General features: G+C 39.8%; 1 protein-coding gene across 1 annotated transcript; it reads right to left on the bottom strand.

Annotated features, from left to right (window-relative positions):
• Positions 1-380: 380 nt before the first annotated feature.
• On the bottom strand, positions 381-11,610 carry LOC110062573 (uncharacterized). Its single transcript, XM_020769500.2, has 2 exons — positions 10,358-11,610; positions 381-2,860 (listed from the first exon to the last, which is right to left on the bottom strand). The coding sequence occupies exons 1-2, from the start codon at positions 11,492-11,494 to the stop codon at positions 2,402-2,404; spliced, it is 1,596 nt and encodes a 531-aa protein (XP_020625159.1). The 5' UTR covers positions 11,495-11,610; the 3' UTR covers positions 381-2,401.
• Between the last annotated feature and the right edge of the window lie 4,827 nt (positions 11,611-16,437).

Genomic DNA, 16,437 nt, shown 5'->3' with positions numbered 1-16,437 from the left:
TTCCGAAGATTACTGAAGATTTCCGGAGATAACCGAAGATATCCAAGGAAGATCCGATGATGTTTCGATCACGCAGCAACACATCTAAGTTCAGTTTAAGCGATTATCATGTTAGTAACCATGGCGACACCAATATCCTCACACGTGAAAGATAAAAATAGTATCTTCACTGCACACGATGAAGATATGATTTTTTGGTAAAAGGAGAAATCTAGTATTTCACTAGTGTTAATATAATAAATGGATATATATATATATATATATATATATATATATATATATATATATATATATATATATATTATATCATATATTCAGAGAAATTCAGAGAAGGAGAGTGAAATATTTGAAAGAAAAAGATATGGGATCAACAACAGAGCTATCTGATTCGATGACTTTAATTATTTGCCCTCTGAACAAACTAGGTGGTGTCAATTATATATAAAAATATATAGCTGTCTGGAGTCTGTTGAACCACAGGGCTCACAGCATTCCCAAGTCTTCCAAGTTATCTAATACACAGATATCCCCTATGTACATGTAAAGGAACAAGTCATAAAACTCCTTAGAATGTCCACCTTCAGAAGGTTTAAGTTCAATAACATATATTGTGATATAGTATCTATTCTATAGATTACTAAGTAATTACTTTTTTTATCTACACGTACACAGTAGTGTGTTTTTAGTTAACCCTGAGAAACAAACTTGGTCGTTTACTGTGGTTTCTAAAAGAGTACAGACCTGTAGTCATAACTAATGTATTAACTGCAGTTTACATGGCCTTTGTCATTTATTTAAATCAATGACAAAAAAAAAAAAAAAATGTCAATTTTGAAAGAATTTATCACCTTTCTATCTATATGCAGGTGTTCAGAGAACACAGGAAGTATTTTTGCCACGCATGAAGAAAACATTTAACTTCTCTCTCTAACCACAATAACAATGATAGAAAATCTTATTTTTTAGGGAACATTGGCCAGAGCTACATAGAATACACACAATAAACAAAGCTTTCTATCAAACACTTACAAGTGTTTAATAATAAGGCATAACAAACAAGTGTGGCTTCCTTATAATTATATTTCTGCATTTAAATCTATACATGCACGGTACACACATATATAGATTGTCACGTGCACAATAATTTGAAACATGGTTGACCATGTTTTATACTCTAATAAAATACCAAGTAAATAATTAATTAGAGAGTGTGCAGTACCTAATCTACATTAAAAAGGATACTATCTTACGATTATTATAAATGTTATTTCTGGGTATGCATATCTGACCAGATCAGCAACTATTTTACTGTAAATAAGTCAAGACAGTCCAAGGTCAGTCACAAAAATCCCCCCTCCCCTCCCCTTACTTTTGGCAGCAACTAACCATTAAGCCACCAAAGCAAGCCCAGTACTTGGGCTGGGTTCACAGCAACCCCAGTCCAGTTAAAGCTGTCAGTTGGGCTTGGAACCTTATTCTGATAAGATATATATCTTAAAAACCATCACAGAAGAAAACAATGTTGATCAACAATTAACATAATTGCATCAGATAGCTTACCTTATACAGTAAATTAATTATACAATGCAGACTTGATATTTATCCAGCTTACAAGTTGTGCTGTGTAATACAATAAAGTATTAAATCTTCAGCATCAAATTTCACAGTCCATTTAACAACTACAATGTAACCAGCTATTGGTGCAAGTAACCAGCTCTTCTGACATTTCTAAATAATTGAACTGCATGTATTAAAGATAGCATTTCTATACAAATAATTTATCACTGACTGATAAACTTCTTCATCTTGGCAACTCGGAATGTTTCTCTACAAACGAAACCATCCATGCACACAGTTCTTTCTATAAGGCACCTGCTAGGGCCAATAAACTGTTTTTTACTCAAAGCTAATAGCCAGGTAGTACCAGTCAAGGCATAAGTTGGCAGTCATGAATTGAAACTCAATACTTAATCCTCCATGCTTTCAAGAATTGACAACTGAGCTTTGAGGTTTGAGGTTCCAGTTTCGAGTTTCAATTCTAGAGTCTCAAGTTTCAAGACTCCCAAAGAATTTTCTGAAAAAATTTAATTCTCAAATGCATAACAATAGCAGCAAGTTATGGAAACAATAGCAATGCAAAATTAGATCAGTACATGTAGATAAGTTCTTGAGTCGAATGAATTTTGAGTAACTGTCAAGTTACATTTGACTGGCACTGCACTTGCACTTGGATTTGGATGATACAGATTGCTGTATGTGTACATGATGTACATTCTGCACAATCTGATTAGAAGCTAGAGTTAGTATGAATAATACATGTAGTTTAGCTTGTAGTAATCCTGTCTGAGGATTATATCATAGTGTTAAACATACACCTGTTATATGAAACTTAATGGCAACATCACTGAGTAGAAAAAGCACCATAGGCTGGAGGCTCATATGATGGTGGAGCAGTGGACCCATAAGAAGGTGGTGGAGAAGTGAACCCATAAGAAGGTGGTGGAGCAAATGGCTGGGAATATGGTTGATAGTAAGGAACTTGTGGAGGTGGTGCAGCTGGCTGGACAGCAGCTGTAGGATCAAAGGTAAAGAATATACTGTCCACATCTATTGGGTAATCAGGACCTTTGTCTTGGTGAACATACTTCGCTGACACATCTGCTGATGTCACAGGTCTCCAGTGGTGATTTGCCAGAGCACAAAATAAATGGCATATTAGACTTCTGCCATGAAGGCCATCATAGCCAGTTAGTCCATCACCCCAAGGATTGCCCAGTAATTTGAACTCAAGACTACTGCCATAGCGCTGCACCCTTTGAATACCAATGACATACTGAGCCTGGATGACATCTTGGCATATCTAGTAAGTAATTACATTATTTGACAAAGCAACAACAAAAAAAATATGATGATCAGTCCAGAGTTCCCACTAGTTTTAATAGTTAAAGGTGCTTGGCACCCCCAGTTCCAAAGAGTTGGGAGTTCTTTTTGCTTTTCAGGGGTCCTTTACCTATGTAATTACTACAATTTTTGGAACCTTTTTCCTGCATCCCAAGGGTCCCCAAGGATGCATTTTGCCATAAAGCTATGCATCCTTTTAATTTTTTTTGCACGTATAAAGATGCACACCAGTGCATTAATGGGTGAGTGAGCTCCCTGGATAAACATTATTATTATTATCATTATTATTATTATTATTATTATTACTATTATTAGTAGTAGTAGCAGTAGCAGTAGCAGTAGCAGCAGCAGTAGCAGTAGTAGCAGCAGCAGCAGTAGCAGTCGCAGTAGCAGTCGCAGTCGCAGTGGCAGTCGCAGTCGCAGTGGCAGTCGCAGTCGCAGTCGCAGTAGCAGTAGCAGTAGTAGTAGTAGTAGTAGTAGTATATACCACACAAGTGAATAGTGCTTTTTGCGTGCTCTGATTGGTTAACTCGGAGGTGATTAGCAAGTACTATTCACCTCCAAGCAGCCAGCGAGAGAGATTTTAAAATTTCCGACTGCTTGTCAAACATAAAATAATGTTTTGGTCTGCTGATTATTCAGCTTGAGTGGTATATACTAAAACAACTATTCACCTCAGTGTGGGTGAAAGTGATGGATTTTTACCTCCACTTTGGTGAATAATTGTTAATTATTATTATTATTATAACTCTGTATAACTCTGTATCAGTTACATACGGTATTTCATGGTGATGACACGTAACATGGAAGGGCATGTAATTCAGCTAGCAATGTGCAACTAAATTGTACAAGAGGCACTAAATCATAATTTTGTACATAATTTTTGAGTTCATGTACTGATGAGTTTTGTATTGCTGTCATTGACACTTGCCTCATCTAAGCCAAACAAGGGGCAGATGAGTGTACCAATTTGAATATATATATATATATATATATATATATATATATATATATATATATATATATAAACTTCTTGAACTTGAACAGAATAAATTTATAGAGCGCTCGACTCTGAGAGGAGCAGTGTAGATAATAAACAATGGTAGCAAGACTTCAATTCGTCGTTTTATTGCGACAACGCTGTTTCGTATGGTCAAAGGATGACCACACTCATCAGGCAATATCAACGAATGACCGTTAAATTACACAAGCTGGCAATTAAAATCTAACTTTAGGTTGCTATGAGATATAAAAACAGTTGCTATGATATGGAAAAACAGATGCTATATAACATTGAAAAATCTCGTGTTGCTAAAAGATTGCGTTACTTGCTCACAAAGTTCTTGAGTAGGTATCTGTTTCTGTGGGGGCACGCACTTGCTAGTTCGTTTCGCTTGTTCAAAGTACACAAACTCTTCTTACAGATGATCACGAATTTTTCAAAAAGACATAAATTACATTTGTTAGTAATGTTGCTATAAGGTCTGCACTGCTTAATGATTCTCCACTTGATGGTAAAAGGTTTGTTGTTGTCTTTGAGTGTCCAAATATGTTTAGATAGCTCAGTTTCGTTTCTCTTGTTTTGGTGTCGAAAGGATGCCGTGTGATTCCTGTAGCGCTCTTTAAAATTTGTGGCGAGGCCCACGTATGATTCTGATGACGTTTGTGTTGTGATTGTGGCTTGGTAAACTACATTTTGTGTGAGGCATTTTCCGTCCAGCGGGCATTGATCCTTTTTTCTGCAGTTGCATTCTTTGGCGTTTATTTGTGTTTGCGACTGGTGGTAATCTGATAGTAGTGCTTTGTTGTGTGACGAGATGATACTCTTCATGTTAGGCATGCAGGAGTAGCTGAGCTTCAGTGTGTGCTTGTTGAAGATCTTGTGTAGGGGGTGTCCGTTAGGGAAGCATCTGTCAATGATGTTTAGGAACTTCCTTCCCAGGTTAGTTTTCACGTTAGCATTCCATGGGGGGTTGTACCATACGATTTTTCTTTGGCGATTTCTGTTGCGCTTTGGCTGTGGTTTATACGTGAGCTTGTGATTGTAGCCGCTCTCGTCAAGCGCTTTCTGGTACGGCGGAATCGCTTCGTCGAAAACTTTCTGGCTAGATGAGATGCTGGTCAGTCGTTTGTTGATGTTTTCTGGAATGTTCTTCAGTAGTGCGGGTGGGTGATTACTTTGTCGGTGAACGTAGAGGATTTTGTTGTTGGGTTTCATGAAGGGTTTGTAAGATCCACTTGTAAGGTCTAGGGTTACGTCTAGGAAGTTTATGGTTTTTTTGTTTGCTTCGATGGTGATTTTGAGGCCATTTGACTTGAAAATTTCACTGACTTCTTGTTTCGTTTTCTCGATTTGTTTAGGTGTTGCTTTGCACACTGCCAGACCATCGTCACGGTAGAGACCAACTTGGCCTTTAAGTTTCGGTGTGATGAGGGACAACATGTAGGTGCCGACGAGTTCGCATGTCTCGGCCCCATCATATGAGCCCATCGTCACGCCAAATAAGTTGCTGGTGTTTTTCTTTTCCCATGCCGTGTTTTGGTGATACAACAGTGATTTTTTCGCGTGTGTGATGATGTGGCGGTCTTGCGGAGTGATGTGCGTGAATTGGGATGCATAGTCAAGTGCCTTTTTCAGAAGCTGCTCGGAAATGGATGGGTAGAAGTCACATACATCGAAAGTTATGAACGCGTGTTGGGATTTGTTTGGGATTGCTTGAAACCATTCGATGACATTTGAGGTACTTCTCCATAGATTCGCTTTTGTTACTTTGATTATTTCTTTGTTTATGTTGTCTAAAATGTGTTTGCTGATTATGCCGATCTCTGATTTTGTGGGATTTATGAGTCTGCATGTTGGGTTGTTTGTGAAATCATGCTTGTGGTCTTTTAATGTTATGAATGCGTCTCTGCTCGCGGAAACTTCAACGCGGTCATCAAGTTTAAGGTCTTGGGCGATCTTTTTGTCGACGGAGGTAATTGAATCTGGGATGTTTTTGTTAGTTTTCTTGTAAGCCTTAGTGACGTTTTTCTGTAGGAGGTTTAAATAGTCTTGAGGTTCAGCCTTGTAGTGGTTGGTAGTTTTGTCGGCTTTTACATAGATGTTCTTATCTTGTCGGATTTCTTGTACGTCTTTGTCAAGTTTTGCTTGGAGGCTATTTGTTGCAGTGCAGTTGGTTTTAAACTCCACTCGTTGGATCATATTAAGCATGTTGTCTTCAAATTCATCGAGGGCGCTAACGTGCGGTGGTGGGCGTTTTGATTTGAATCCGTAGGTTTCTTTATCTTTTCTATCGGTGTCGTGGTTTTGCAAAAAGGAGAAGGCTTTCCAACGCATTCGGTGTATTAAGGATTCTGTTTTCTCTATCAGGATTTGTAGATACTTGCTTTTACTTGCCAGCGGGATGTTCTTGGTCGAATAACTGAAATCTTTAACCTGGTAATTCATTCTTGACAGCGCTCAACTTGGTGAAAGGAGCAGTAGAAACTTCTTGAACTTGAACAGAATAAATTTATAGAGCGCTCGACTCTGAGAGGAGCAGTGTAGTCGAGCGCTCTATAAATTTATTCTGTTCAAGTTCAAGAAGTTTCTACTGCTCCTTTCACCAAGTTGAGCGCTGTCAAGAATGAATTACCAGGTTAAAGATTTCAGTTATTCGACCAAGAACATCCCGCTGGCAAGTAAAAGCAAGTATCTACAAATCCTGATAGAGAAAACAGAATCCTTAATACACCGAATGCGTTGGAAAGCCTTCTTCTTTTTGCAAAACCACGACACCGATAGCAAAGATAAAGAAACCTACGGATTCAAATCAAAACGCCCACCACCGCACGTTAGCGCCCTCGATGAATTTGAAGACAACATGCTTAATATGATCCAACGAGTGGAGTTTAAAACCAACTGCACTGCAACAAATAGCCTCCAAGCAAAACTTGACAAAGACGTACAAGAAATCCGACAAGATAAGAACATCTATGTAAAAGCCGACAAAACTACCAACCACTACAAGGCTGAACCTCAAGACTATTTAAACCTCCTACAGAAAAACGTCACTAAGGCTTACAAGAAAACTAACAAAAACATCCCAGATTCAATTACCTCCGTCGACAAAAAGATCGCCCAAGACCTTAAACTTGATGACCGCATTGAAGTTTCCGCGAGCAGAGACGCATTCATAACATTAAAAGACCACAAGCATGATTTCACAAACAACCCAACATGCAGACTCATAAATCCCACAAAATCAGAGATCGGCATAATCAGCAAACACATTTTAGACAACATAAACAAAGAAATAATCAAAGTAACAAAAGCGAATCTATGGAGAAGTACCTCAAATGTCATCGAATGGTTTCAAGCAATCCCAAACAAATCCCAACACGCGTTCATAACTTTCGATGTATGTGACTTCTACCCATCCATTTCCGAGCAGCTTCTGAAAAAGGCACTTGACTATGCATCCCAATTCACGCACATCACTCCGCAAGACCGCCACATCATCACACACGCGAAAAAATCACTGTTGTATCACCAAAACACGGCATGGGAAAAGAAAAACACCAGCAACTTATTTGGCGTGACGATGGGCTCATATGATGGGGCCGAGACATGCGAACTCGTCGGCACCTACATGTTGTCCCTCATCACACCGAAACTTAAAGGCCAAGTTGGTCTCTACCGTGACGATGGTCTGGCAGTGTGCAAAGCAACACCTAAACAAATCGAGAAAACGAAACAAGAAGTCAGTGAAATTTTCAAGTCAAATGGCCTCAAAATCACCATCGAAGCAAACAAAAAAACCATAAACTTCCTAGACGTAACCCTAGACCTTACAAGTGGATCTTACAAACCCTTCATGAAACCCAACAACAAAATCCTCTACGTTCACCGACAAAGTAATCACCCACCCGCACTACTGAAGAACATTCCAGAAAACATCAACAAACGACTGACCAGCATCTCATCTAGCCAGAAAGTTTTCGACGAAGCGATTCCGCCGTACCAGAAAGCGCTTGACGAGAGCGGCTACAATCACAAGCTCACGTATAAACCACAGCCAAAGCGCAACAGAAATCGCCAAAGAAAAATCGTATGGTACAACCCCCCATGGAATGCTAACGTGAAAACTAACCTGGGAAGGAAGTTCCTAAACATCATTGACAGATGCTTCCCTAACGGACACCCCCTACACAAGATCTTCAACAAGCACACACTGAAGCTCAGCTACTCCTGCATGCCTAACATGAAGAGTATCATCTCGTCACACAACAAAGCACTACTATCAGATTACCACCAGTCGCAAACACAAATAAACGCCAAAGAATGCAACTGCAGAAAAAAGGATCAATGCCCGCTGGACGGAAAATGCCTCACACAAAATGTAGTTTACCAAGCCACAATCACAACACAAACGTCATCAGAATCATACGTGGGCCTCGCCACAAATTTTAAAGAGCGCTACAGGAATCACACGGCATCCTTTCGACACCAAAACAAGAGAAACGAAACTGAGCTATCTAAACATATTTGGACACTCAAAGACAACAACAAACCTTTTACCATCAAGTGGAGAATCATTAAGCAGTGCAGACCTTATAGCAACATTACTAACAAATGTAATTTATGTCTTTTTGAAAAATTCGTGATCATCTGTAAGAAGAGTTTGTGTACTTTGAACAAGCGAAACGAACTAGCAAGTGCGTGCCCCCACAGAAACAGATACCTACTCAAGAACTTTGTGAGCAAGTAACGCAATCTTTTAGCAACACGAGATTTTTCAATGTTATATAGCATCTGTTTTTCCATATCATAGCAACTGTTTTTATATCTCATAGCAACCTAAAGTTAGATTTTAATTGCCAGCTTGTGTAATTTAACGGTCATTCGTTGATATTGCCTGATGAGTGTGGTCATCCTTTGACCATACGAAACAGCGTTGTCGCAATAAAACGACGAATTGAAGTCTTGCTACCATTGTTTATTATCTATATATATCAACAGGTCATGCAAAAAAGCTACTGTCACAAGTTAATTTTGACACCCCCAAATAACAATACAGGGATCCATATTCACAGCTGTCCAGTCGTCCATGACGACTAAAAAATCGTAGGGACAACCAAACCGATATGAAAACTCATCCACTGGATGAGTTAAGTCTGACTCTACAGAAAGAAAAAAAAAACTTTTCTTAAATTTTCTTATAAGTTCCCTGCATTCTGACCACTTGTCATTTGTTTGGAATTTTTAGAAAACATAGAGAGATTTGCAGCTTTCTTTTGTGATAAAATCATATTTTGGTCTGCCATCTTGGATGATGTACATGTGGTATTCTCCATTAATGAAATCATTGCAGGCTCAATGTTCATTTACATGTAGTCAACTGCTGATGCTCTGTACTGCATCTGCATCTGCAAAAATGGCGGGATCGTATCTATTCAGCTGTTTTGATCAGGATATGGCATTAAGTAATAATGTTTACACTTTGGAAAACAAATACGAGCAGGAAGAGCAAAAGTGTTCCTTTCAGCCTTCATGGCAGTCAAAGAGGCCTTGGTTTTCATTTGTACCTGAATTTTCTGTGTCTGCTGACAGCCGCAACTATGGACATGATGTACTGCAGTGTGTGTACTGGAAGACTGGTTATGTGAAATTCATAAAAAAAAGTAAAATCTGCATTTACATGGTGTTCTGTTGCAATTCTTCCCTATTGAACGGGCAAGTATGTCATCTGGCATACTTGCCTGGCTGACGACTTGGAGAGAAAAAAAAAAACAATATGGATCCCTGCCAATATATGATAAATGTTTATATTTAAGTACATGTAAACTTCCAACTTCTCTAACCATACAATAATTAAGGGACCTGAAAAATGCTTTACCCAAATAAACCAAAAAACTAAAAATAAACCTAATATGTCCCTCCTGACTAGAAAATGCAATTCTGTTAGTGCTTCATGTTTTAGTCACACATCCCTCTTACATTGTAATTGTACAATAATGTATGGTGCCAAGAATAAAAACAACAACAACAACAACAACTTAATTACATTTACACATGCACACAAGTACTCCCTTGCATTTCACTTCATGCACTGATTTAGTAAAATATATATTATTATTTAACAGAACAGTACAGATGTCATGACTTAAAGGACTCTGGATTCAGGATTGAGTGGTTAGGGTTAGAGCTCTGGCCCGCGTCACAGTATTGTGATCTTTGACAAGACACTTTACTCTCACAGTGCCCCTCTCCATTCAGGTGTATGAATGGATACCAGCAAACTGTTGGGGCAACCTTCTGTTGCCTTGTTGTCTTTCCGTTGTATTGTTACTCCTCCATTCCTGGGTGAGTAACAACCTTAACCCTAACCCTGAATGTAAAGAAATTGAAGTTGAGCACTGAGTTGGGCTTAAATAGGAGACTCAATACACATTTTTAGAACACTGCAGTTCGTACCTTTGTGACATCTTCTGGTGCATTTATCAGCCGCAGTTTGTCGGTCTCATTTAAGCTAATGCAGAAAACAGGAGCCTGCCTTGGTTGAGATTGTCTGAAAAGCAGGGCACTTTTGTCAGACAATTTCCTTGAGCTGGCAATACTGGCAATGATCATCCACCCATATGCTTGCATGCTCTCCATCAGCTTCAGTACCAGATATCTTGAGTCTACTGCTTCCTCACCTGATGCCCACCAAGGGTTTCCTCTCAGCTTGAACTCCCAGCTGTCAAAGTAGCGTGACTCTTGCTGAATACCCCTTCGCCAAGAGGTTTGGATGACATCACGTACGGCGGAAATCAAACTCTCTGGAATGCCTATCAGCCTCAGTGAGTCATGCTTGTTGAGACTTATAGTGAAGTGTGCAGGAGGAAGCTGCCCTTGTACAACATTTGGGTTATGCTCAAAGAAAAAGGTGTTGGTACCACTCTTAAGGTTGGAATTTCCATACAGACTCCACTGCCTAGCGTGCAGATCATTCACAAGTGTTTGCAGAACCACTCTTGAATGAACGGTTTCATCGCCATCTGGATGCCAAGGGGTACCTTTCAACTTGATCAACAACACAGAATCCTCATACGACCATCTTTGTATTCCACGAGGCCATGATTTGTCGAGCACGTCCTTGAATGTTTGATGGAGTTCAGCCGGTGCGTTGAGGACCATTAAACTGTCAGAGCTACTAAGACCCACAACCATAAATGGCTGAGACGACAGTGTTGCAACTGACACTTTCATGAAGATCCACGTGGTGAGGTCAGATGTCCTTGTTAAGTCACTTGAGACGAGAAGCTTCCATCCATCGCGATTGAGTCTGTGTAAAATACCACTGGCCATTTTCCTGGAGAGAGCAGCATTACTTGATGAAATATTCACGGCAAATGGATATCCGCACAACTTGAATTCGTGTACACCATTCAGCATGAACGTTTCTCTCTGTATTCCCGGAAGCCATGTTTCTTGGATTACCTGACGAATGATGCTGATTTCGTAATCAGTGCCATAAATAACACGAAGTTTATCCGAAGGTCGAACGGCAATACACATATATTCAAAACCCAATGGCCTGGGAGGCAAGTTAGACTGAGAACCACCCATTCTCAACGCTATATATATGTATCTAAATGCTGGTTAACCCACTAGCTATGTGACCTGAGAACCAAATATTGGCTTAGGATAGTCACAAACAGGGCGGCGTTATTTTGGGCCGCTGCACGATAGATAACTGGGAACTACTCAACCTCGTTCCCAGAGTCCTTCCTCTACCTGCCTTCAGTGAAACAAATCCTGCGCTGTGATTGGCTACCCGAGCGAACAAGCCATGTTGACCTCAACGCTTGGTCAATAGCCAACCCAATACTTATATGCTGGCGAAGCAGCTGTCGAGGGTAGGTGTCTAATTCGCCCTGAAAAATATCTCCCTCCAGAAGAATTTTCCTAGTGTTCCTCTCAAAAATATAATGACTCACCCCTTGATCCAAGTTTCAATTTGACCGGAAAAGGAATTTCCTACCTAATCAGTCATGATCAACAACACAATATGAACAGCGTTTCGTTATTCCTTCGCGTGCAACCCCGAGCGGCTTCAATATTGGCTTTTCCCCCTGAAATAGCCGAATAGTCACAAAAATCTGCAGTCCTAACCCTAACCGAGATGACGGGTATCCCTAACCCTATTTTGTAAATGAACATTTTCTCCCCGAAGGGACTGCCCCAGTACTTCTGGGATGATAGGTTGAGAACTACCTCCTCTACTATACATAAACAATAGCCTCCATTTGGCATGAATTTATCCATGGATATTGTTTGCGGCAAGAGTAAACAGTTTTCCGGTATCGTAGCTCTAGGAACACTGTGAGCTTTGAGGAACAAATAATGTCCTAGGGCAAATATCCGGGCATATTTTGGCGCCAAATGGAGGCGAGAGATGTGTTTACTGTCCTTCAAATGTTTTTCCAAACACACGTGCAGTTTTGAAAATTGGGTAATATCACTCGGATATTCCCCAGTTTTAACTGGCGAATATTCAGTCACGTGATGCGCTTTAAACGATCGTTCGCGAGCGAAAATATTTGATAGATTATAAAGAACTTAACAAATCAAATGTGGTTTAGCGTGGTTTGTACTCTTATCGACAACTATACGCGTCATCACAGTAGTCAAAATGTTGTGGACTCACGAGGCGCAGCCAAGTGAGTGACGCGTATCGTTGTCGATAAGAGTACAGACCACGCTAAAACACATTTCGATTTGCTTTTTTACCACAATATCGACGTCAAAGAAAAGATTGTTTCTTTTTCAGAGCGCGAGCTGAAAAAGGCATGGCGTGACACATTGTTATCTGGACTCTTATCGACAAAGGCAAATTAGCCAATCAGATTGCAAGATTAGTAGCAATTTGTGGTAAAAAATATATTATATGAAATCACAAGAGTTTTGAAGAAATCATCGGTTTTCTTGTGGGGTAGACCTCAAGGCTGGTTGACGAGTGGGATATTTCGAGAATCAAGGAGTTGGACTGGATCCTTAGCTTCCGGGTGGGGGAAAATTAAAGAGAAAATGATCGATAATGATTGGTTGAAAGAAGAATCCAAATCCATGCCCAGTGGGCAAATTCGTGGTTTAATTTATAGATCAGAAGAAACAACCACAAGGATATATCGATAGTTTACCATGGCTCCCAACCCTTACATAGAGCCGAAAATAAGGAACTAAGCAGTCACCGGTCCCTCTTAGCTCTAGACGAAAAATGATTCCATTGGCTAGATTCTTGTACTGAGAATGACAGTGGCGGATCTAGGGGAGGGGTCCGGGCTCTCCCCTAATTTTGGGCAAAAACAAAAAAAAATTCACGGAAGGAAGAAGAGCCGGCAGGGCAAGCAACCCCACCTCCTTTAGCTCAAGGTCTCATGTTTTACCAATTTTGGATTTTTTGGTTAATCGTTTTCATGGGAGAACTGAATGCCTTAAAAATGTGTTATGTGTTAAACTGCCGACTACCCCCAATAACTGAAGGTGGTTTTGACTTAAGGTTACTTCAAACCTTCGCGGGTGTCCTCCAGAAAAAAACTCGTACGCGCACTGTTTTCAAGGAAACCCACACAAACTATATATCAACAGAAAGGTTATAAAATGTAGAATTCGATAAAAGTATGTTTTGTTTTGGATTTTGTTTTCCAAAGTCGGCTGACGCCGTCAGCTCCAAAATGACCGACTGACGTTCCATCGAATTAATAGGGTATCAAATGCGATCGTTCATGCAATATAACTGTGCAGTGTTAATCACAAAGCCTCAATCTCCAAAGACGTGTCAACATTTTCTTTTATTTCTATTGGTTATCTTTTTATAGATCTGTCAAGTTCGACTATCGAAAAATTCGCGTAACCTGTTGCGTTAAAGGCCGCCACGAGGAAAGTATGTAAAATAAAGGAATTCGCCGACACGCTTTTGTTCCATATCTATCAGTGAATGTTCTGACCAAATTTCATGGAAAACCGTCAAATCTGCATACCCTATTAATTCATTTAAAGCGAAGGGATTCTCTTGAAAAACGAGTGCGAGTTTTCGCCCTCTAAAGATTCATAAACATATCACGCCTTCACAGAGGAATGTGTTAACTTGAAAAGCCGCGAGCCAATGAAATAATAGAACCCCTAGCACTCACAGTATGCAAACTTGAGCTTCGCGGACTTTAATTTTCTTTACCAAAACAAATCGACCAACGTAGCCCCGCGTGGGTTTGAAGTAACCTTAAACCTTACACCATTTCAGACAGGAGAGGGCGGAGAAGAAAGTGCCCGCTCCGACTTAAATCGTTTATAAACAAGAAACTATGGTATGAAATGTCTTTGTAGTCACAACTTAATGTTTCTAAGGCAACTGCATATTGACAGGCAGGCAAGTTTTTCTTAATTTTCCGTACTATATACCTTCGAAGTTTCGTTACTATTGCTTTCGCGTTTATGAAGTTCCATGGTGGGAACCTACAACCTGTCAAACACCCGTCAAATGCCCGAGGGATGATGAGGAGGCTTAAAATTGACAGAGGCATAACCGAACGAGGCGCGAAGCTCCGAGTGTGTTATAACCACCTCGTGTCCACAAAGTGCTAAAGGAATAATTTTCCAATCCAATTTGTGGGCATTTTAGTTTGATCGAAATGAAGCAATGCTATGGATAGGGCGGGAAAGTTAGCTTGCAGTGCGGGCGTTTTCCGTGTGTTCATGTACGGATTATCGGTATTAGCATTCAAATTGTTGGCTTAGGAAAAGTAAGTGGGGTGGGGTCTTCCTCCTCCGTTACTCTTCTTTCAGCCTAACCCCCACTCCCTAGGATGCCTTTTCGTCTCTCCCCAAGCCTCTTCCGAGTTTGGATCCAAGATGGCGCTCACTTGACAAAATACGCCTGCTTAACAGGCTACGGGAAAGTTTCTTTGAAAATTTCTCACTATTTGATTTGAATGAAGCATGTCAGGAAAGCGCGCGAGACAGAGTTTTCTGCCGAAATATTCTTCGCATATTCACCTCCAAAGTTATCAATACACGCTGTAAAAATGTGAAAATTTAAATAAACGACAAAAGGTTTATGAGTTTCCAAAGTAGTAGCGCAATTCCTGAAGAATATATGCCTTCTTCGAGTCAAATGAAACAAAACTTAACCTGTTTACGCGGCTGTCGTCAGCAACAGAACCATTGAAGTCGTGTTGCTCAGAATAGATCGACTTCGCGTGATTTTTACCCGGCATAGTCAATCGAACCCATGCAATTGAACTGTATTTCAATCGAACTCAATCAAAGTAAATCGAACAATTGAACCAAATCAAACTCACACAAAAATAATTGGACAAAGGAACTAAATCGAACTTTTGATTTTCGAACTCTTGATTTTTTGTACAACTGGCGTGGAAGATCAATAATAAGTCTTTCGAGGCTGGAGTTACTTCGGTATAACACCTGCTTTTGGTGTTTTCGAGACCATATAACATAATCTTTGTTCAAGCGAATTTGTTCACCGAACAATTGACGCAATCCATTGGATTGTGTTCGATTGAGTTCGGCTGTCGAACTCAATCGAACACAATCTAATCGATTTATTTCGGTTCGGTTCGATTTGATTCAGATTCGGAAATCGAACTCAAACAAAGTTCGGTGTTCGATTTGGTTCGATTGCCGAACTACTCAGTCGAACACAATCCACGGATTAGGCTCGATTGGGTTCTATTGGGTTCGACTGAGTTAGATTTCCGAACGTTTGATTGGCTATGCTGGGTTTTTAACGACTTGAAAAAGTCCCAATTGCCGTAAGTTAACAAACTTTTTAAAGAGCTAAACTCGATTTCATATTGAAAACTGTTTTCACTCTTACTAAACTGGAACGATGTGTCGGTTTTTGGATCTTCCAGTGAATTTTTTGCAGCCTTTCTTCTTCATGAAGGTAATTTTGTTCATCCCCCATACAGGTCTTGTTTCTGAGGTAATTCCCCTCAGTTATTTTTACATCACTTTGTTACGCTGGCTCCGAAATATAATCCTAATAGGGTCTAGAAGTATAGCCAATTATTAAGCTTACTTTGGCAGCTCAGTAAAATATATGTTTCTATCATGTCTTTGTTAGGGTATTTTGCTGATTAAAAGCAAAAAATGAGCGTTTAATCTACAAAGAAAACTAGCTATTTCATAGGAGAGGCTCGATGCCTGGAGTGAGCCGAAGGGGGAATGTATTGAATAATTTGTTTGATGGTTATATAACTTCAGAGTACTGGTGAAAGACCAATTGAAGGTAGTTTTAACTGTTTTATAACATAACAAGAACACTGTATCGTCGATGAAATGCTATACGGCATGTCTTAATGTGGAATCCTCCCCATGGAAAGTACTTGTTACGTACATCAACTAATGGTTTCTTTTTACGCAGTTCCGTAGCTGACTTCAGTTTTTTTGAAGTTTTAACTTAACAATCAATTTACGTTTTCCTAGAACTAATTAACTTACCCCACAGGATGTTAATTATAAGGTCATTCTCAGTCTGTAGAATCAATCGT

The sequence above is a fragment of the Orbicella faveolata genome, unplaced genomic scaffold, assembly GCF_042242905.1.
Source record: "Orbicella faveolata isolate gen_17 unplaced genomic scaffold, um_ofav_v1 contig_12, whole genome shotgun sequence".
NCBI lineage: Eukaryota > Metazoa > Cnidaria > Anthozoa > Scleractinia > Merulinidae > Orbicella > Orbicella faveolata.
This window is presented reverse-complemented; position numbering and strand designations above follow the sequence as displayed.

Bases quoted from the DNA above. Each gene is read 5' to 3' on its own strand.
- LOC110062573 (XM_020769500.2), bottom strand. From the start codon at position 11,494: ATGGGTGGTTCTCAGTCTAACTTGCCTCCCAGGCCATTGGGTTTTGAA. The intron at 2,861-10,357 runs GTACGAACTGCA...ATTACTTACTAG, and splicing joins CACCAGAAGATGTCACAAAG to ATATGCCAAGATGTCATCCA.